General features: G+C 50.2%; 1 protein-coding gene across 21 annotated transcripts in view; it reads left to right on the forward strand.

Moving 5' to 3' along the window:
- Nucleotides 1-20,972, forward strand: part of LOC105189045 (ankyrin-3) — a 105,344-nt gene that overhangs the window by 76,432 nt on the left and 7,940 nt on the right. For 13 of the 21 annotated variants that reach the window (XM_025301890.1, XM_025302002.1, XM_025302041.1 and 10 more), the window contains 3 exons: nucleotides 1,375-14,961; nucleotides 16,084-16,152; nucleotides 18,125-19,540. The exons of 1 other annotated variant lie outside the window; for it this stretch is intronic. In XM_025301890.1, the coding sequence (XP_025157675.1) occupies nucleotides 1,375-14,961; nucleotides 16,084-16,152; nucleotides 18,125-19,540 (15,072 nt within the window). The remainder of the gene's footprint in view (nucleotides 1-1,374; nucleotides 14,962-16,083; nucleotides 16,153-18,124; nucleotides 19,541-20,972) is intronic. 7 more of the 21 variants (XR_003113464.1, XM_025302185.1, XR_003113507.1 and 4 more) reach the window with 5 other exon arrangements.

The following is a 20,972-nucleotide window of genomic DNA, read 5'->3' on the forward strand; positions in this document are numbered from 1 at the left end:
CACGATTCACGTCTGTGCAAACTCGCAATAATCAAAAAAAAAAAAGAAAAAGATAAATAAGAGCCAAAAAATCCATATCATCTCGGCTTGCAACGAACGGACGTACGTTTCGGCGTGCGTGAGCACACTAAAACATTTGTTTACCTCTGCGTCATCTTTTTACTTCCACTCACAGGTTCTGGAGGCCGAACCGTCTGCGGATTTCTCTTCAATTTGTTCAATCAGCTTGCTTTGATTTTAATATGTAACGGATTATTTATATTTCGCCTGTCGAGCAGCTCTCTTTACCTTTACTGTATACTGTACATTAATTTTCATATCTCTCATTTAATCTCTCTCTCTCTCTCTCTCTCTCTCTCTCTCTCTCTCTCTCTCTCTCTCATACCCTCTCATGTCCCACTAATATCCCATCATTCTGCCGACACTTTCGATTAATTTGTTTCAGCAGGGTTTTCGCTGCAATTATTTGGCGTTGCATGAACGGCCAATATGTGTGGCCTAATTGTGTGCGCGCACGGAGCAGCTGTCGTTAGAAAGAAAGAAAAGAAAAAGAATGTGCAAACAGAGAGATCACTAGACGTTGCCGTGTGTAGGCCATCAGAATTGTTTCCTTTCGCAACAGCTAGATAGATTAGAAACGACTTAACTAAAAAATAAAATAAAATGGAGTAAAATAAGAAAGTAAATATCGCATATCACTAACGGAGAGTAATCGAGTGCGAAGTTCTCTTGCGAGACAGTAACGAAGAATTTCCCGTTTCTTTTTTCTCTTTGTGGATCTTTAATATTACATTATTCACGTTTGATCAAACACATTACTTATATTGCCGCTATTTATTCTCTCTAACAGCCTCACTTTTTTTTTCGACATCTTCAACATTCATTCATACTTTAATGGTCACAGTTTGATATATACGATACTAATCGAGATACTGCCGGTGAACTACAGAGTTTCGGAATTGCAAGCTACTGTAAAGGTTCCGCGTGATGTGATCGAAGGTGTACCTCATTGGTGTGCCTTGAGAATTCGCGTTGCACCGCGAGATAATTGTCGTTGCGTGACTGTGTGTACTCTCGATGTTACTTCTCCTTCTTGAGAGCCGTACCTATTGACTTTGTACAATCTGTATCCGGGAAGCATATATTGATATATTGAGTTGACATTTAGTAGTGAGAAGATGGCTGCTCCACAGCACATACACTCCACGCACAATACCACACTACAGTCTAACCGCAGTTTCAATCAAAGAGCAATGTCGAGCGAGCCAGCTTACACTAATGATGACGAAATTGACAATAAAAAAAAACACAATGTGTTTCTTTATTTTTTGCCACGTATACAGATGCCTAAATTATATGATACTTAATTAACAGGTGTAATAGCAGACGCTGAGAAAGAGAAGGGGAAGTTAGCGAAGGAAGGGTGGTCGGTGGTATATGATGATGATGCGCGGGACAGTAAAGAGGCGCGGGGTGCGGTAGGACAGACGTTAATTAACGTACATTTAGATAGAACCGCCGCCGAGCCGGCGGGCATAATTCCGAAGGCGACCGACGAGCCGAAGGGTGTGGTTCCGAGGGCGGTCGCCGAGCAAGTGCCGTCTATCGAGCCGCCGATGGTTAGGCAGTACCGCGACGTTAAGCCGGAACCCAAGATTAGCGCTTCGAAAACCGTAGTTTCCGTCAGCGACGATCCGAAAGTAGGTCAGACGAAGGTGGTCACGACGAAGACTACCACGGTGATCAAGCAATTCGATCAGACGCCGGCCAAGGTTATCGCGAAAGAGAGCAGCGTGATAGTTTCCCCCGATAGAAAGGACGCCGTTAGCGAGAAGGAGAAACTCTCGAAGGAGGGCAAAGAGGTCGACGAGAAGTCGTCGGCTCCCGCGTCGCTCGCGCAGAAACCGGCGAAGGACGATCAGAAGAAATCGGACGTGAAAGCTCCTGTGGATAAGGACAAGAAAAAGGAGAAAGAGAAGGTGGAGGCTGCACGAGTCGAGCAGAAAAAGCCGGACGCGAAAGCTCCTGCGGATAAAGACAAGAAAAAGGATAAGGATAAAGAGAAAGACAAGGAGAAGGATAAGGATAAGGATACCAAGCAGGTGAAAGCATCTGCTTACGAAGACGTTTACAACGCGCAACATCCTGCAGGCAGCGCGGAAGAGAAAACGGAGGAGGAGACGAAAAAGTCAAAGGACAGAGGCAGCGGAATATTCTCAGGTATCTTCAAGGGCGGGAAACTGAAGAAGGGCAAGAAGGGCTCGAAGGATACGTCCTTCGACAGCAGCGACGAAGAAGCAAAGACCGGCGCGATAAAGGCTCCTGAACAGCTGGCGGAGCAGCCTGCCGACAAGATCGCGGATTCTCGTTTCGATAGCGTGCTTCCGGAAATCATGGTCGCGCCCGACGTGAAGTCGGCCACCATGGAGTTTCTCGATGACTCCAGGCGAGTCGCTGCGGGCATGCACGCGCTCTACGAAGGTCCCAGTAAAGCGGAGGACGCCGTGAAAGAAGAGACGAAGACCGAGACCGTCGAAAGCAGCGGCGATGACGACGGCAAAGACAAAGCCGGCTTCTTCTCGAGTCTGTTCAAGAGCAAAACCAAGAAGGATGAGACCGCCGACGGGACGGTGATCCCCGTGATCCACGTGGAGAAGCCGAAAGAGACTGCGGAGCAGATCGCAAAGAAGGAGAAGAAGAAGCTGGCGGCGCTCGTGAAGGAGACCGAAGAGCAGCTGGAACAGCAGCTGCGCGAGAAGGCGAAGGACGAGACGGCCAAGGTCACCGATGTGACCCTGCCGAGCGCGACTGTCGAGAAGCAGGTGGAGAAAGCCGTGAAGAACGGCACGAAGGCCGTCGAAGATGCGAAGAGCAAGGTCGTCACGTCGATCACAGACGAGCAACCGCGCGGCAAGGACGACGAAAAGGACGAGGAGGCAAAGGAGAAGAGCGGCTTCTTTGGCATCTTCAAGAGCCCGAAATCTCGAGAGAAGCGGCTCGGCAAGTCAAAGGAGACGTCCTTCGACAGCGGCGATGAGGAGATCCGGGTCGTCACGGAAAAGTTGTTGGACGACACACGGAAGATCGCCGACGTCAGCGTCGTCCCGGTTGCGTACAAAACTGATGGCACCAAAGTCACTCCGCAGGAAGAGGTGCGCACCTTCACCTCGGCCACGTTCTACGACGCCGACACGCCGGCCGACAAGACCGGTAAGTCCTATGACGTGATGCAAACGAAGACGACGATCGAGAGGATCGTAATTCGCGAGGAGATGAACGGGAAGGCAGACATCGACAAGGAAAAGGATCAGAAAGTAGACGCCAAAGCAGATGCCGAGAAGGTCGTCTCGGAGGTGAAACCCGAAAGCACGGAACCGAAAGTGCCCGAGGAGGAGGCTGCCGATGAAGTCGGCAAAGAGAAGAGCGGCGGCTTCTTCGGCATGTTTAAGAGCCCGAAGCTGAAGAGCAAGAAGCGCAGCAGGTCCCGTGAGCAGAGTTCGTCGAAGGAGACCTCCTTCGACAGTGGGGACGAGGAGGTTCGCTTGGCGAACTTCGCGAAAGTACTGGAGGACACCAGACAGATGGCGGACAGCATGCAGCAACCGTCTGAAGAAAAGATACTGGAGCAAGAGGTGTCTGCGCTCGTTAAGACCGCCCTGGAGCAAATCATGCAAGAGGAGCTGAAGAAGACCAGCACCTGCGAGGACGAGGCTACTGAGAAGGAGAAGGGAAGCGGCATCTTCGGTATATTCCGAAGCCCCAAGCAGGCGAGAAGCTCCAGAAGCAGGTCCAAAGAGAAGACCCCGTCGCTGGAGTTACCGGACAGCGGCCAGGAGGACATGCGAGAGGTAACGGCGAAGTTCCTGGAAGACTCGCGCAACATGGCGCTTGCCACCGGCAAACCGACGGACGACAAATCGACCAAGGACGCGAAAAAGTTTGAACAGCACGTTGCTGTTGCTGTAGATGATGTCGGGAAAGCCATGAAGGATGGCAAAGACGCGCTTGCCAGGAAAATGGACGAAAAGACGTCAGACGCGGTCGACGCCGCCGAAGCAGCTAAAGACAAGACAACGAAGGAGGCGAAGAAAGCGAAGGAGAAGGGCGCGGGCTTCTTGTCGGGCATCTTCAAGGGCACGAAACACGCCATTGAGGACGCGACGGACGACGTAAAAGAGTTCTTGGACGAGACGAAGAAAGAAGCCGCTCTGGAGGAGGCACGAGCGAAAGAAGCGACAGCCGCTGGCGTGAAAGAATTGGAGCAGAAGAAAGATGCCATGGTGACTGGCGCGAAAGAGGCCGTTGACAAGGCAGCGGCGGACGCCAAGGATGTCAAGGACAAGACAGTATCGACAGTGAAGGAGAAGAAGGAGAAGGCCGTGGAAAAAGTGTCGAAGGACGCGGAGAAGGCGGCGGACCTCGCGAAAGCTGCCGCTGACCAAGCGACTGCAGACGCGAAGAAAGTCAGCGAAAAAGTGGGAGCGACCGCAAAGGACGTTGCTCAAGCTAGCAAAGATATCAAAGAAGCAGTCACTGCGGAGGCAAAAGAGGATGCGAAGATCGCTAAGGAGAAGTTATCCTCCGCCGCTGAGGCCTCTGCGGACGCCGCAGCGGCTGCGAAAGACAAAGCCGCCAAGGAGGCGAAGAAAGCGAAAGAAAAGGGCAGCGGATTCTTCTCGGGTATATTCAAAGGTGCGAAACACGCCACGGAGGATGTAACAGACGACGTGAAGGAGTTTTTGGATGAAACGAAGAAGGAGGCTCAAATAGAAGAAAAGCGCGCCAAAGAGAAGGCAGCAGCTGGTCTCAAGGACTTGAAGGATAAGAAAGACGCTGCGGTAAGCGGAGCTCAAGAAGCAGCAGAGAAAGTCGCGGCTGACGTGAAAGATGCTAAGGATAAGACAGTAGCTGCTCTGAAGGAGAAGAAGGACAAAGTCGCGGAAGAAGTATCGAAGGACACTCAGAAAGTCACCGATACTACCAAAGCAGCTGGTGAGAAAGTGACGGAGGAAACGAAGAAAATTGGTGAAAAAATCAGCGCCACTGCTGTTGCTGTAGCAAAGGGTGCTAAGGATACCAAGGACGCAGCAGTTAAAGAGGTGAAGGACGATGCGAAATTGGCGAAGGAGAAGCTAGAAGCGGGCGCAGAAGCCGTTGCGGAAAGTGCAGAGAGTGCGAAGGATAAGGCGAGCAAGGAAGCGAAGAAAGCTAAAGAGAAGACCAGCGGATTCTTCTCCGGGATATTTAAAGGCGCGAAACACGCTGTGGAAGACGCTACAGACGACGTTAAAGAGTTCTTGGATGAAACAAAGAAGGAAGCTCAATTAGAAGAAGAACGTACTAAAGAAAAAGCTGCGGCAGGTCTCAAAGACTTGAAGGATAAGAAAGAGACTGTTGTAAGCGGAACTCAAGAAGCTGTAGGGAAAGTTGCAGTTGACGTGAAAGATGCTAAGGATAAGACAGTAGCTGCTTTGAAGGAGAAGAAGGGCAAAGTCGCGGAAGAAATATCGAAGGACACTCAGAAAGTCACCGATACTACCAAAGCAGCTGGTGAAAAAGTGGCGGAGGAAACGAAGAAAATTGGTGAGAAAATCAGCGCCACTGCTGCTGATGTAGCGAAGGGTGCTAAGGATACCAAGGACGCAGCAGTTAAAGAAGTGAAAGACGATGCGAAATTGGCGAAAGAGAAATTAGTCGCAGGCGCTGAGGCTGTCGCAGAAACAGCGGAAGCAGCAAAAGACAAAGCGAGCAAGGAAGCCAAGAAAGCTAAAGAGAAAACCAGTGGGTTCTTCTCTGGGATATTTAAAGGCGCGAAACATACCGTAGAAGACGCAACCGATGATGTCAAGGAGTTTTTGGATGAGACAAAGAAGGAAGCTCAGTTGGAAGAAGAACGTGCCAAGGAAAAGGCCGCTGCTGGACTCAAAGACTTGAAGGATAAGAAGGATGCTGTTGTGAGTGGGGTACAAGAAGCAGCAGACAAAGCTGTTGCTGGTGCCAAGGATGCCAAGGACAAAACAGTTTCCGCTGTTAAAGATAAGAAAGACAAAATTGCAGAGGAGGTGTCAAAAGATGCCCAGAAAGTCACCGACACCACAAAGGCTGCTGGTGAGAAAGTGGCGGAGGAAACGAAGAAGATTAGTGAAAAAATCAGCGCTACTGCTGCTGATGTAGGAAAGGGCGCTAAGGATACCAAGGACGCAGCAGTTAAAGAGATAAAAGACGATGCAAAATTGGCGAAGGAGAAATTGTCAGCAGGCGCTGAGGCTGTCGCAGGAACAGCTGATGGAGCGAAGGATAAGGCGACGAAGGAAGCCAAGAAAGCTAAAGAGAAGACCAGTGGTTTCTTTTCCGGAATCTTCAAGGGAACCAAGCATGCTGTTGAAGATGCGGTTGATGATATGAAGGAATTCGTGGACGAGAGTAAGAAGGAAGCTGCTTTGGAAGAAGAGCGTGCTAAAGAAAAGGCCGCTGCGGGTCTTAAGGATTTAAAGGATAAGAAAGATGCTGTCGTTAGCGGAACTCACGAAGCTGCAGAAAAAGTTGCAGCTGATGTGAAAGACGCCAAGGACAAAACGGTATCTGCCGTAAAAGATAAAAAGGACAAAGTTGTGGAGGAAATTTCGAAGGATACCCAGAAGATTGCTGACACTAGTAAAGCGGCTGGTGAAAAAGTGGCGATCGAGACGAAGAAGATCGCTGAGAAAGTAGGATCAGCCGCAGCTGATGTTGCGCAAGGCGCAAAGGACACCAAGGATGCAGCAATGAAGGAGGTGAAGGAAGATGCGAAATTGGCAAAAGAGAAATTGGCAGCAGGCGCTGAGGCTGTCGCGGAATCCGCAGAGGCTACTAAGGATAAGGCCAGCAAGGAAGCGAAAAAAGCCAAGGAGAAGACTAGTGGTTTCTTCTCCGGAATCTTCAAGGGAGCCAAGCATGCAGTTGAAGATGCGACTGATGACATGAAGGAATTCCTGGACGAGACTAAGAAGGAAGCTCAATTGGAGGAACAGCGGGCAAAAGAAAAGGTTGCTACTGGAGTCACGAACTTGAAGGATAAAAAGGATGCTGTCGTAAGTGGAGTCCAAGAAGCCGGTGATAAGGTTGCCGCTGATGTAAAAGACGCCAAGGATAAAACAGCTGCTGCTGTCAAAGATAAAAAAGACAAGATTGCGGAGGAAGTCTCTAAGGGTGCTGAGAAGGCAGCCGACGTCACGAAAGCAGCTGGCGAGAAGGTAATCTCGACTGCTGCGGATGTAGCGCAAGGAGTCAAAGACACTAAGGAAGCAGCTGTTAAAGAGATCAAAGAGGATGCGAAACTAGCGAAGGAAAAATTGACGGCTGGCGCTGATGTCGTGGCTGATGCCGCGGATACTGCCAAAGATAAGGCGAAGAAAGCCAAAGAGAAAGGTTCTGGCTTCTTTTCCGGCATCTTCAAGGGCGCGAAACACGCTGCGGAGGACGTAAGTGAAGACATCAAGGAACATGCGGTCGACGCAAAGAAGGAAGCAGCTGAAGGATTAGAGGATTTGAAGCGTAAAAAAGACACTGTAGTAGACAGTGCCAAGGACATCGTGGATAAAGCAGCTGAGGGTGCAAAAGACGCCAAGGACAAGACAGTTTCAGCCGCGAAAGAGACGAAGGATAAGATCGTGGACACAGTCGCTAAGGACGCGGAAAAAGTGACGGTCACCTTGAAGGCAGCCGGCGATGATGTAACCACGAAAGTAAAGGAAATCGGTTACAAAGCGGAAACCACAGCGGCTGACGTAGGCCGCGGTGTGAAAGACGCCAAGGATTCGGTCGTCGCGGAAGCGAAACAAGACGCCAAAGTGGCGAAGGAGAAATTGGCCGCCGGAGTTGAGTCCGTCGCGGACACAGCGGAAGCTGCCAAGGACAAGACAGCTAAGGAAGCGAAAAAGGCCAAAGAAAAGACTAGTGGTTTTCTCTCAGGGATATTCAAAGGATCCAAGCACTCCGTAGATAGCACTGCGGAGGACGTGAAGGAATTCTTGGAAGAGACCAAAAAGGAAGCTGCATTGGAACAAGCGCGCGTCAAAGAGGCAGCGGAAGCTGAACTGAAGGACCTGGAGCGCAAGAAAGATAGTGCTGTTGCTGATGTGAAAGAGGCGAAGGATCTTACAACTGAAAAGATAGCCGAGAAAATCAGCAAAGCTGCTGATGCAACCAAAGCGACAGGAGAAAAAGCAGTAGCTGATACCAAACAACTTGCTAGCGATATCGCGCAAGGTATTGCGGAAACTAAGGATGGCATAACGAAAGAATTGAAAGAGGACGCAAAAACAACGAAAGACAAAATCAAAGCAGGTGGCGATGCAGTGGTAGACAGCGCTGTAGCTACGAAGGATAAAGCAACGAAAGAAGCGAAGAAGGCTAAGGAGAAGGGTAGTGGCTTTCTTTCAGGAATATTCAAGAGCGCAAAACACTCCGCAGAAGAAGTATCCGACGATGTGAAGGAATTTCTAGATGAGACTAAGAAAGAAGCTGCAATGGAGGAAGAACGTGCCAAGAAAAAAGCCACTGCTGGTCTCAAAGATCTAAAGGATAAAAAAGATGCTGTTGTGAGCGGAGTACAGGAGACCGCTGATAAAGCCGCTATCGAAATGAAAGATGCGAAGGATAAAACAGTATCTGCTATGAAAGACAAAAAGGACAAAATTGTGGAAGAAATTTCCAAGGACGCCCAAAAGGTTGCCGATACTACGAAGGCAACCGGAGAGAAAATTGCAACAGAAACGAAAAAGGCCGGAGAAAAAATTGGATCAGCTGCAGCAGGCGTCGTGCAAGGTGTTAAGGACACTAAGGACGCAGCAGTTAAAGAGGTGAAAGGTGATACGGAATTGGCGAAAGAGAAATTAGCTGCAGGTGCTGAGGCTGTTGCAGAAACAGCGGAGGCAACAAAAGATAAGGCGAGCAAGGAAGCCAAGAAAGCTAAAGAGAAGACCAGTGGGTTCTTCTCCGGGATATTCAAAGGCGCGAAACACACCGTAGAAGACGCAACCGACGATGTCAAGGAATTTTTGGATGAGACAAAAAAGGAAGCTCAACTGGAAGAAGAACGTGCCAAGGAAAAGGCTGCTGCTGGACTCAAAGATATGAAGGATAAGAAGGATGCTATTGTGAGTGGAGTACAAGAAGCAGCAGACAAAGCTGTTGCAGGTACCAAGGATGCTAAGGACAAGACAGTTTCCGCTGTTAAAGACAAGAAAGACAAAATTGCAGAGGAGGTGTCAAAGGATGCCCAGAAAGTCGCCGACACCACAAAGGCAGCTAGTGAGAAAATGGTGGAAGAAACGAAGAAGATTAGTGAAAAAATTAGCGCAACTGCCGCTGATGTAGTGCAGGGCGCTAAGGATACCAAGGACGCAGCAGTTAAAGAGGTGAAGGACGATGCAAAATCGGCGAAGGAGAAATTGTCAGCAGGCGCTGAGGCTGTTGCAGAAACAGCTGATGGAGCGAAGGATAAGGCGACGAAGGAAGCCAAGAAAGCTAAAGAGAAGACCAGTGGTTTCTTTTCCGGAATCTTCAAAGGAGCCAAGCATGCTGTTGAAGATGCGGTTGATGACATGAAGGAATTTGTGGACGAGAGTAAGAAGGAAGCTGCTTTGGAAGAAGAGCGTGCTAAAGAAAAGGCCGCTGCGGGTCTTAAGGATTTAAAGGATAAGAAAGATGCTGTCGTTAGCGGAACTCACGAAGCTGCAGAAAAAGTTGCAGCTGATGTGAAAGACGCCAAGGACAAAACGGTATCTGCTGTAAAAGATAAAAAGGACAAAGTCGTGGAGGAAATTTCGAAGGATACCCAGAAGATTGCTGACACTACTAAAGCGGCTGGTGAAAAAGTGGCGATCGAGACGAAGAAGATCGCTGAGAAAGTAGGATCAGCCGCAGCTGATGTTGCGCAAGGCGCTAAGGACACCAAGGATGCAGCAGTGAAGGAGGTGAAGGAAGATGCGAAATTGGCAAAAGAGAAATTGGCAGCTGGCGCTGAGGCTGTCGCGGAGTCCGCAGAGGCTACTAAGGATAAGGCCAGCAAGGAAGCGAAAAAAGCCAAGGAGAAGACTAGTGGTTTCTTCTCCGGAATCTTCAAGGGAGCCAAGCATGCAGTTGAAGATGCGGCTGATGACATGAAGGAATTCCTGGACGAAACTAAGAAGGAAGCTCAATTGGAGGAACAGCGGGCAAAAGAAAAGGTTGCCACAGGTGTCAAGGATTTAAAGGATAAAAAGGACGCTGCCGTCGCCGGAGTTCAAGAGTCTGTAGAGAAGGCAGCTGCTGATGTAAAGGATGCAAAAAGCAAAACAGTTTCCACTATTAAGGAGAAGAAGGATAAAGTTGTTGAGGAAGTTTCCGAAGATGCCCAGAAGGTTGCCGATATTACGAAAGCAGCAGGTGAGAAAGTGTCAACGGAGACGAAGAAAGTCAGTGAGAGAATAGGAGCCGCAGCTGCAGACGTTACTCAGGGAGTCAAGGACGCCAAGGATACGGCGGTAAAGGAAGTGAAGGAAGACACCAAATTGGCGAAGGAGAAATTGGCTGCTAGCTCTGAGGCTGTCGCAGAAACCGCGGAAGATGTAAAAGATAAAGCGAAGAAAGCCAAAGAGAAAGGAAGTGGTTTCTTCTCGAGCATCTTCAAAGGCGCGAAGCACACCGCTGATGAGATAGTTGACGACACGAAGGATCTCGTTGACGACGTGAAGAAGGAAGCGGCTTCCGAAGGTGAACGCGTGAAAAAAATGGCAGAATCTGGCTTGGAAGATTTGAAGGACAAGAAAGACAGTGCAATCGACAGCATGAAGGAGGCGAAAGACGACGCTAAAACAGCTGTGAAGGACGCATCGGATAAGGTGGCAGAAAAATTATCTGATGGTGTCCATAAGGCTTCCGAAGGCGTGAAAGACGTGAGTGGCAAGCTGGCGGCCGATGTGAAGGAAGCCGGCGAGAAGACAAAGTCAGCCGGACGAGATTTCGTGGAAGATGCTAAGGATACTAAGGATGCGATTGCAAAGAAGGTGAAGGAGGACGCGCAGGCAGGAAAGGAGAAGTTAACAGCTGGGGCGGAGGTTGTCGCCGACAAGGCGGAAACGGCCAAGGACAAGGTCGCCAAGGAAGCGAAGAAGGCCAAGGACAAGGGTAGCGGTTTCCTTTCGGGCATGTTCAAAGGTGCAAAGCAGAGTGCCGAGAGTGCGACTGACGATGTGAACAAATTCTTAGACGAAATGCGCAGGGACGCGACGTTGGAGCAAGAACGTGCGAAGGAGGCAGCGGCGGAAGGCTTGAAAAACCTGGAACACAAGAAGGATACCGTGGTGAGTGGTGTAAAAGATACAGCTGATCGAGCTGTTGCTAGCGTAAAGGATGCCAAGGATAAGACCGTAGCAGCTGTGAAAGACACAAAGGATAAGATCGCAGAGAAAGTGTCGGAGGACATCGACAAAGCTTCTGATGCTATGAAAGCTGCCAAGGCCAAAGTGGCATCAGAAACGAAAGAGGTTGGTGAAAAGATCGACTCAACAGCACGCGACGTGGCTCAAGGAGTCGTGGATGTCAAAGACGCAGCTGTCAAGGAAGTTCAAGACGATGCAAAGATGGTGAAAGACAAAGTAGCAGCCGGTGCTGAAGCAGTAGCCGAAGGCGCCCACACTGCTAAGGATAAAGCTAGCAAGGAAACGAAGAAGGCTAAGGAAAAGGGATCTGGCTTCTTGTCAGGTATCTTTAAAGGCGCAAAACATGCCGTAGATGATGCAACCGACGACATGAAGGAGTTTTTGGAGGAAACGAAGAAAGAAGCTCAGGCAGAAGAACAACGGGCCAAGGAAAGAGCCGCTGCTGGTCTCAAGGACTTGAAGGATAAAAAGGATGCGGTTGTTAGTGGAGTCCAAGAGTCGGCAGACAAAGTTATTACTGACGTGAAAGATGCAAAGGATCAAACGGTTTCTGCTGTCAAAGAGAAGAAGGACAAGGTCGTGGAGAGTGTGGCGAAAGACACCCAGAAGGTTGCCGACACCACGAAGGCGGCTAGCGAAAAAGTAGCAGAGGAAACGAGAAAGATCGGCGAGAAGATCAGCGTAACTGCCGCGGATGTAGCGCAGGGATCCAAAGACACCAAGGATGCAGCGATTAAGGAAGTGAAGGAAGATGCCAAATTGGCGAAAGATACGTTGGCAGCCGGAGTCGGTGCCGTGGCCGACAGTGCTGAAGCTGCCAAAGACAAGACAACGAAGGAAGTGAAGAAGGCTAAGGAGAAAGGAGCCGGTTTCCTGTCTGGCATATTCAAAGGTACGAAACATACCGTGGAAGAAGCAGCCGACGATGTGAAGGAGTTCTTGGATGAAACGAAGAAAGAAACTCAACTGGAAGAGCAGCACATCAAAGAAAAGGCAGCAGCTGGTCTCAAGGACTTGAAAGATAAAAAAGACGCTGCCGTAAGCGGAGCTCAAGAAGCCGCAGAGATAGTCGCGGCTGACATGAAGGATGCTAAGGATAAGACAGTAGCTGCTGTGAAGGAGAAGAAGGACAAAGTCGCGGAAGAAGTATCGAAGGACACTCAGAAGGTCACCGATACTACCAAAGCAGCTGGTGAGAAAGTGACGGAGGAATCGAAGAAAATTGGCGAAAAAATCGGCACTGCTGCGGCGGAAGTTGCGCAAGGTGCTAAGGATCTCAAAGATGCAGCGGTGAAAGAAGTTAAAAAAGATACGAAAGTGGTGAAGGACAAACTGGCAGCTGGGTCCGCAGCAGTAGCTGACGGTGCGGAAGCAGTCAAAGACAAGGCATCTAAAGAAGCGAAGAAGGCTAAGGAAAAGGGTTCTGGCTTCCTGTCGGGCATAGTCAAGGGCGCGAAACATGCCGTCGAGAGCGCCAAAGGCGACGTCAAGGATTTCCTGGACGAGACAAAGCACGAAGCTGAATTGGAGGAAGCTAGTGCCAAGGAGGCTGCAGCGGCCAGTCTGAAAGAGCTGGAGCATAAAAAGGACGCTGTTATCAGTGGCGTTAAGGACGCAGCCGATCGAACTGTCGCTGGAGTGAAGGATGCCAAAGAGAAGACTGTAACAGCTGCAAAGGACACGAAAGATAAAGTCACCGAGAAGGTGTCCGAGGATTTGGACAAGGCCGCTGGAGCGGCCAAGGCAGCTAAGGACAAGATGACTTCAGGTGCCAAGACAGTCGGTGAGAAGCTAGAGTCCACGGCACACGACATCGCACAGGGTACCGCTGACGCTAAGGACGCAGCAGTCAAGGAGATTCAGGACGACGCGAAGATAGTAAAAAGCAAGATGGCGGCTGGTGTCGAAGCCGTAGCCGACGGTGCGGACGCAGCCAAGGATAAAGCGACTAAGGAAGCAAAGAAGGCTAAAGAAAAAGGCTCTGGCTTCTTGTCAGGCATAGTCAAGGGCGCGAAACACGCTGTCGAGAGTGCCAAAGACGACGTCAAGGAGTTCCTGGACGAAACGAAACATGAAGCTGAATTGGAGGAAGCTCGTGCCAAGGAGGCAGCGGCAGCCGGATTGAAGGAACTGAAGGACAAGAAGGATAGCGTGGTCGCCGATACGAAAGAGATGAAAAACAAGATGGCCAAAGAAGCGGGAAAAGCCGCGGACGCGACGAAGGCCACGGTGCAGAAACTGGCAAGCGAAACCCAGAAAGCTGGTGAAAAAGTAGAAATCAAAGCGACAGAGGTCGCGCATGATATCAAGGACGCCAAGGAGAGTCTGGGCAAGAAGTTCGAGGAAGACACGAAGGCAGTGAAGGACAAGTTAGCGACGAGCGCTGAAGCCGTTGCGGACGGTGCCAAAGCGGCCAAGGACCAGCTGGCGAAAGACGCCAAGAAGACGAAGGATAAGAGCTCGGATTTCCTAACTGGGGTAGTCCAAGGTGCGCAGCAGGCGAAACAAGACCTTACCGGCGACTTGAAGGATTTCTTGGAGATGACGAGACAAGAAGCAGCCATTGATGAGGCTCTCGCTAGAGAGGCCGCGACGGCGAGACTGCAGGAGCTCGGGCAAACGAAGGACGCCAAGGAGAAGACCGGTAAAGTAGTCGAAGAGATTACGCACGTCACAAAGATAGCGGTCGAGAAAGCCAAGTCCAGCGGTGAAGACGCGGCGCAGAAGGCTAAACGCGCCAAGGACGCTGTCGTAAGCGAAGTGAAGGACGACGCGAAAGTCGTCAAGGAGAAATTAATAGCCGTCGCCGACGGTGCGGAGGCCGCCAAGGACAAGAGCGTGAAGGAGACGAAGAAGGCGAAACAAAAGGCCGGAGGCTTCCTATCGGGCGTAGTGAAGAGCGCCAAACACGCAGTAGAGGGCGCCACTGACGACATGCGAGACTTCTTGCAGGAGACGAAGCAGGAAGCGATCGCGGAAGAGGCTCGCGCGAAAGAAAGAGTCGCGGCGAAGCCGGCTAAGAGCGACGCGAAGGACAAGTCCAACGGCGCTGTGAAAGACGCCAAGAGGAAGGTCTCCCCGAGAGTCCCCAAGCTCGAGAGCGCGAGATCCTTGTCGACGTCGTCGTCGTCGTCGTCGTCGTCAACGCTGACAGACGCGCGCGTAGGTGGTCACCGCGAGGTCGCGTCGGCGTCCGAGCGCGTTCAGGATATAGTCGGCCGCGACTCCGAGGCCGCCAGGCTGGAGAAGTCGGCCCCCGCCGACGTCGAGCATTTATCCGAATCAGTTAGGGTTAAGAGAGTCTCTCGCATTCCACAAAAGATTAGTCCGGCTAAGGATATCGGGACCGGGGCCGGCGGTCACACGTTGGCCACCGCGTCGGACGATTCAGGGTCGGGTTCGGGTTCGGCTTCGGGTTCGAGTAGGTTAGAGGCAGTATCTATGGTAGGGCACCCCGAGCCTCACACACGGCACACCGTCACCACAGTCGTGACAAAGTCTGTGCGAACGACCCCACCACCACCCGGTCTCGCCGAGTTCAGTGACAGTAGAACCGAAGGTATCTTGCAATAATTGCGTTATCCATATCTCTCTCTCTCTCTCTATATATATATATACATATATATATATTACATATACCAGCTGTGTGTAACATAATTAATGAATAAGTTGACGCTTCTCTGTAACGTTTTCAGTTTTCTTTTTGACTAGTTGTTCTCGTGACATCAGAGAGATAAAAGAGTTTCATTTGCATCTTTGTCACCTCGTTAATGAAAGCCTAACACACTCTTCTAATCTCGATCGATCATTTTCTAGTTCACTAATGTCAGTCCCTGCGACTCCTCGTGCCGATCGGGGAGCAACGAACACTCGAGATTCATACTCTACCGCTTGTTCCTGTTTTAGTTAGTTTCAATTACGTCACTTACTGTTTTAGTTAGTTTAGTTGACCTATTGTTTTCGGAGTTTTCTTTGTGTTGCGTTGTGTTACCGTGTTGCGTTGGACGGGTATATTGTTCAACCGGGACGAAAAGATCAGGAACAACTTGGAACAGTATGAAAATTCAAAGAGACATCTAATTTGACCTACCTGTCTGTCTGTCTGTCTATCTCGCTCGCTACGTGAGCGCAAGACGCACAAACGATATACCTGTGCACTAGGTTTACTTATTTGCTGTACTTATTTTCAGTTTTCCGGTCTTAACATTAGTTCTGTCGATAACACACCCGTCTCTGATGCATGATTCCAGGTTTTTTGCGCTAGTTTTTTATATAAACGTCACTCACCACTTCACATGGATAATTTTCTTGGCACTGTGTATACACATATCGAGAAAACGCCAGAGCCTTATTTTACAATCATCATAAATATATACGAAAAGATAAAGAAAAAAAGAAAAAACACATGCATACGTATATATATATATATATAATTTCGCTATAACCATATATCTCTCTTTCGTTTATAGCATAACATTTATAGAGATCACGTGTTATACGATTATGCGGTAATATGTCTCATTGAATTAACAGGAGTACCTACAACACTAGCGAAGCATGAACCGAGGTATGCCATGCAGGGAAAAACATCATTCATCTAATCTTTGTTGAATCATTGCTTTCAATGTACGACTTGTCGATACTCGATGTAAACTCAATTCGCGACCCTGTGACCTTTCAGACGTGACCGAAGAGGCTGCGAGGCGGGCGCAGAATCTGGCGGGACAGGCGTACGTGTCGAGCAAAGCAGGTAACGTAACTTGAATCAAGTTTAGTAAAAATAACATAAGAACGAAAGAAAAAAGAAGACAAATGTAAAGACTTCACGTAAAATGCGGATCACACTATCCGGTTCTCTTTCTTTCTCTCTCTTTCTTTCTCTCCATCTCTCTCTCTCTCTCTCTCTCTCTCTCTCTCTCTCTCTCTATTTCTCTCTTTCTCTCTCTCTCTCTCTCTCTCTCTCTCTCTCTCTCTCTCTCTCACTGTCTCTCTGTCTCTCGAAGAAATCAGTAAGGTAGCAAAATCTGTTTTTTGGTGCCCTCATTTATATTTAGCTTTATCTTCCATAGTTAGCACCTGCCGACGCTTTCACACTAACTGATACTGTGCGCACGTCTCTTACTAAATAGTTACCGATCTCTTCCGTCACCGATATATACATATATCTTCTCTCTGTCTCTTTCTCTCTTTCTCTCTCTACATACATACATATCGCCGCACGCGCGATGAGAAGAGAGAAGAGAGTTCTCTCGCGAGAGCGTTGCATTCGCGTACCGTTAATCTCAAGATCGAGTATCTGTACATAGTCATTAGTGTGTTACCCGAACGGAGTAGTCGATAGCGCCAGTTGTAACTCGCAGAATGTCCGGCATCTTGCGGGTACAACCGAGCCGGGAAGTAGCTTCCTTCCCAGAGAAGACTAGTAAGTCCCGATCCACACACAATGGGTGTAGTAGGCCCTTTAACCTTTTCTTCCAAGTCCTATTGTCTCTGGCACACAAAGCGTTGCCCTTCGCAGTCTTAACAGCCGGCATCTGGCAAGCTCGCCCAAGGCTTAAGGATTAAAGTCGATGAAACGCTTTTGGTTGAAAATATGTCATACTTTTGGATTGAAAGCGAAAACCTAAAGGTCTCCGGGACTAAGATCCAATCCACAATAGGTGTAGCAAATCTGTAGCCTCTGGCTCTGAACCCGAAACTGTTGCGTATTTCCCAACGAAAGGCGTCTCCCACGCTACCAGATATCGCAATCTCCATGTTTTAAGCGTCGTTACGACTTCCGGCAGCGCGGAGGAAATGCCTTTTTTGTCAGACATTACGTTCTACAGTTCTGGGTTCGGGGCAAGAGGCCAAGACTTACCACACCACCGGAGCTAAATGGGTTTCCTACGCCCATTGCGTAGATCGGGTCCAAAGGAGCTAGAGAATAGACCTTCGTTGAGTCGTGTAGTTTTCAAGAGGAAAACCGTAGAGAGTAACGTAAGCCTAGCACAGTCGTCGTCGTTGTTGATCACTCACGTGAATCAGTCTCTCTCTCTCTCTTTCTCTCTCTCTCTCTCTCTCTCTCTCTCTCTCTCTCTCGGAGTGCAATTCCGGTTCTTCTCTCCCGCGGTAACGACGTACGGTACGTTTTAGTAAGACTCAGGCGCCACGGATAGACACCATTCTTTTCTAATGAGTGTACACTTCTTTTTTTCTTGACAAACAGACTAATCCTGTATAATCGTGCGGTACACCGTGACTAACAACAGCCCGGAGAAAAGAAAAAAAACATAAATCTTTCTCTCTCTCTATATATATATACATATATATATATATATACATACATATACGCGCGCGGGGTAGTGTGCCGCGGTGCACGCGCACACGCATCACACACGCCGAAGCGCATTCTCTCTTCCGAATCTCACCTGTGTGTCTAACGCACCTCTGACCCGTGTTGTCATACGTGCGTGTGTGTATGTGCTTGCGCGCGTACATGCGTACGTGCGCGTCGCGTCCACTTACGTGTCCTACGTGCGCACGTGTGCACCGGCGCGCGCGCGAGAGAGAGTCTCTCTCGTTAATGTGTTATGCGCGCACACATATGTATGCGAGGCAGACACGCTGAATTCTGTCGGTCCAACTTTGGCGAGCTGGGCTAGAGTTGAGATTCTTAGTGTGTATCAATGTGCTTTATGTCCTCGTTCCTGTTCTTGTCCATGTCCTTTTGGATGGGTCAGGGCATGATTCGGCTGAGATTGATGGGACTGTAGAGAGGCATGCTACTTCTGCTCCATCAAAGCAACCTGTTCCCGCCCCGCGTCACTCCACCAAGCCGTCTACCAAAGCCGAGCTCCGTCTGGAGCTCGGTGACGTCTCACGATTACCATCACACGGCTCCACCGGCAAAGGTAAAGCGCTCGAGCAGCCCGCCAGCAAGCCGACGCAAGAGGGCCACTCGCCGAGCAAGAGCAGCCCAAAGAGCAAGATACCCGTGAAAGCGAGGAGGCAGTCCTCGGACAGCGAGGAGCCCCCGCTGGTAATCGACAAGGTAGCCGAAAGACCCAACGTCGTCGAGTCCCCGAAGAAGGAGCGCGCCGCTCCGAGAACAATCTCCCGGACCGTCCGTTGCGTCACCAAGGAGTACACTGACGGGGAACTGACGAAAGAGACAGTAGAGGAGAGAGTGTCGCCGGGAGACGTGATCCAGATGGTCGGGACAGAGCATCTGACCGAGATCATGACCGGCGGGCTGGGAATAGCTTCTTCCACGGGCGACAATGCGATCGAACAGCTACGAAGAACAACGACTACCACCGTGGCGACCAGCAACGATCAGTCGGTCGATCCCGAGAAGCTGGAGGAGCTGCTTAAGACGGGCGGAGTCGTGGAGACGGTGAGGACCGTGACTCTCACCGCGGAGGGCAGCGCTTTGGAACCGATGACGCGCGAGGAGGTCGTGAAGAGGATAAATCAGGTAGCCAGCACCTTGCCGAACGAGATCTTTGACTTCGGCGACAAGTTTCCGGACTCTACCAACAGCACCACCACCACGATTAAGACCGGCAAGTCCACGGACTCGGAGGGTTCCGTGCAAACGGTCACGACCGTGCAGCGCGTTACGATGGAGATGCCGGAGGTCGAGAGAACCGAGAAGGTGGTGAGAACGGTCATTACCTCCGGCGGCGGCGGCGGCGGCTACGAGGACATTCTAAAGAGGAGCCTCGAAGAGCGGCTCGCGAAACCCGAGATTGGGGACACCGCCTCGTGGGCGGCGGCGGCGGCTGCGACGACGGCTGCTGCCGCCGGCCGTCCGCTGGTCAAGGACGAGAAGTCCGAGGAGATGGCCTGGGATGTGTCGATGTCCAAGCGACAAGAGGAACGGCCAGATCAGTGGGAGAGCTCGCGCTTCTCCCAAGACACCTCGCCTGGCTCCGGCAACGGCGACGTTTACGCCACTGCCAACAACAACGACGGCGGCAACAACAACAAGAACGGTAGTGCGAGACACGAAGTGCACAGCGACACCGATAGTGACGGGTCGCCGCAACCTAGAAGACGATCCCCGAGCAAGAGGCGTACATTGGGCAGTTCCAGCGGGTCGGATGTAGCACTGCACGAAGGTGCGGAGCTGTCCCCGTTGGAGGACGACCAAGGTACCGCACTCTCACAGCTAAACCTTCTAAGTAAGCAATGTACATATCCCCTACCCTTTTGCCGCCCCTCCCCTCCCCGCCCTGCCCCGCCCCGCCCTGCCAGAAAACCCTCGCCCGCCCTTAGCCCGCTAACTGGTTGCCGCCACAGATGAACGGGCTCGCAAAACAAGAGAGAAAGGCAAATGCGATATACATATGTGTGTATATTGTGTACATACGGGTTGATACACGTTGAGCTTTCGTTGTTGGACACTTCCCTCCTGACCCTCCCCCGACCTACCCTCGCACGCATCCACCCTCTCCACCTTACGCACTCTCCCCTTTGACGTAGCTCTCTCTCTCTTTCTCTCTTCTGCTAGCTGCACAGTGACTCGAGAGCACATCACCACTTGGATGTTTGCTCGGGGAGTGATTGATTAATTCGACCTGCTGGCTGGTGATGGGGCTTGTGATGACATTCGTTGGTGTGACCGAGTTTGTCGGGCGGTTGATCGCTCTGGAGTCCTGGACGCTAGTATTAGAATTGGGATATGTCGAGCATGTTTTTGGAGAGGAAATCGAACTAGAAATGCGAGAGGGTGCGGAGTGCTCGCGCTGGTCACGTCCGCCTGGGTGCGACAAAAGTGACATTTATGTTTTCGGAACCGTTCTTCGGTCTCGATGGTTTCAAGTTTAAAGCTTTTGGAAATTTTACGTTTGATTTGTTCAAATTTTTAGATTTGTTAAATTTAACTTTGGAATTATTAAATTTAAATCAAAATGGGAGTTTGATTCACTTGAAGGTCGATTCAACCTGACGCGAAAGTCGGAGTTCCAGTTCGCTTTAACGTATCTGACAACAGTCAGCTGATAAAACAAGTTGAACGTTGACGGTTTCGAAGTTGGTGGCCGAAACTTCTCGAGGACTTCGGACCCTCTCCGAACGTTGCTGCTGGAAATCCTTGGGTGCTTCCAGCAGCAACCGATGACGGGAATGGTTTGCATGGGAAATGCCGCATGATCCGTGGTCTTTAGCATAAGGACCGTTAATAAGCCTGTATTATATATATATAGATATATGTGTGTGTATGTGTGTATTTGCATGGTGTCGGCGGTAGGTCGCGCGTACAAAAAGGGCAGGGTGAACGAGAAGGAAAAATAAAGCTTGTGAGGTGCGCTCGCACTTTAATCGCGCGGAGGTCCGCGCGAAAGCGCGCGCGGAAGGGTTCCTGCGCTCCTATTCGCGGGCGTACTGTGAGGAGAAGATTGTGACGTATGCGGTTATGTTAATGCATTGGTCTCTCGACTTGTAAGTGTTGCTTCGTCCTGGGCAAACCTCGTTGTCTTTTTGGGGCCAGAACGTTGTTCCGCAGCGAATTAACGTCGTTACCTCCCTTGTCGTTGGTCTTGGCTACAGGATGGATGTATGGAATCCTTTGTGATTCGGGGCTTC

This window comes from Harpegnathos saltator, unplaced genomic scaffold (genome assembly GCF_003227715.2).
Source record: "Harpegnathos saltator strain DR-91 unplaced genomic scaffold, Hsal_v8.6 scaffold1, whole genome shotgun sequence".
NCBI lineage: Eukaryota > Metazoa > Arthropoda > Insecta > Hymenoptera > Formicidae > Harpegnathos > Harpegnathos saltator.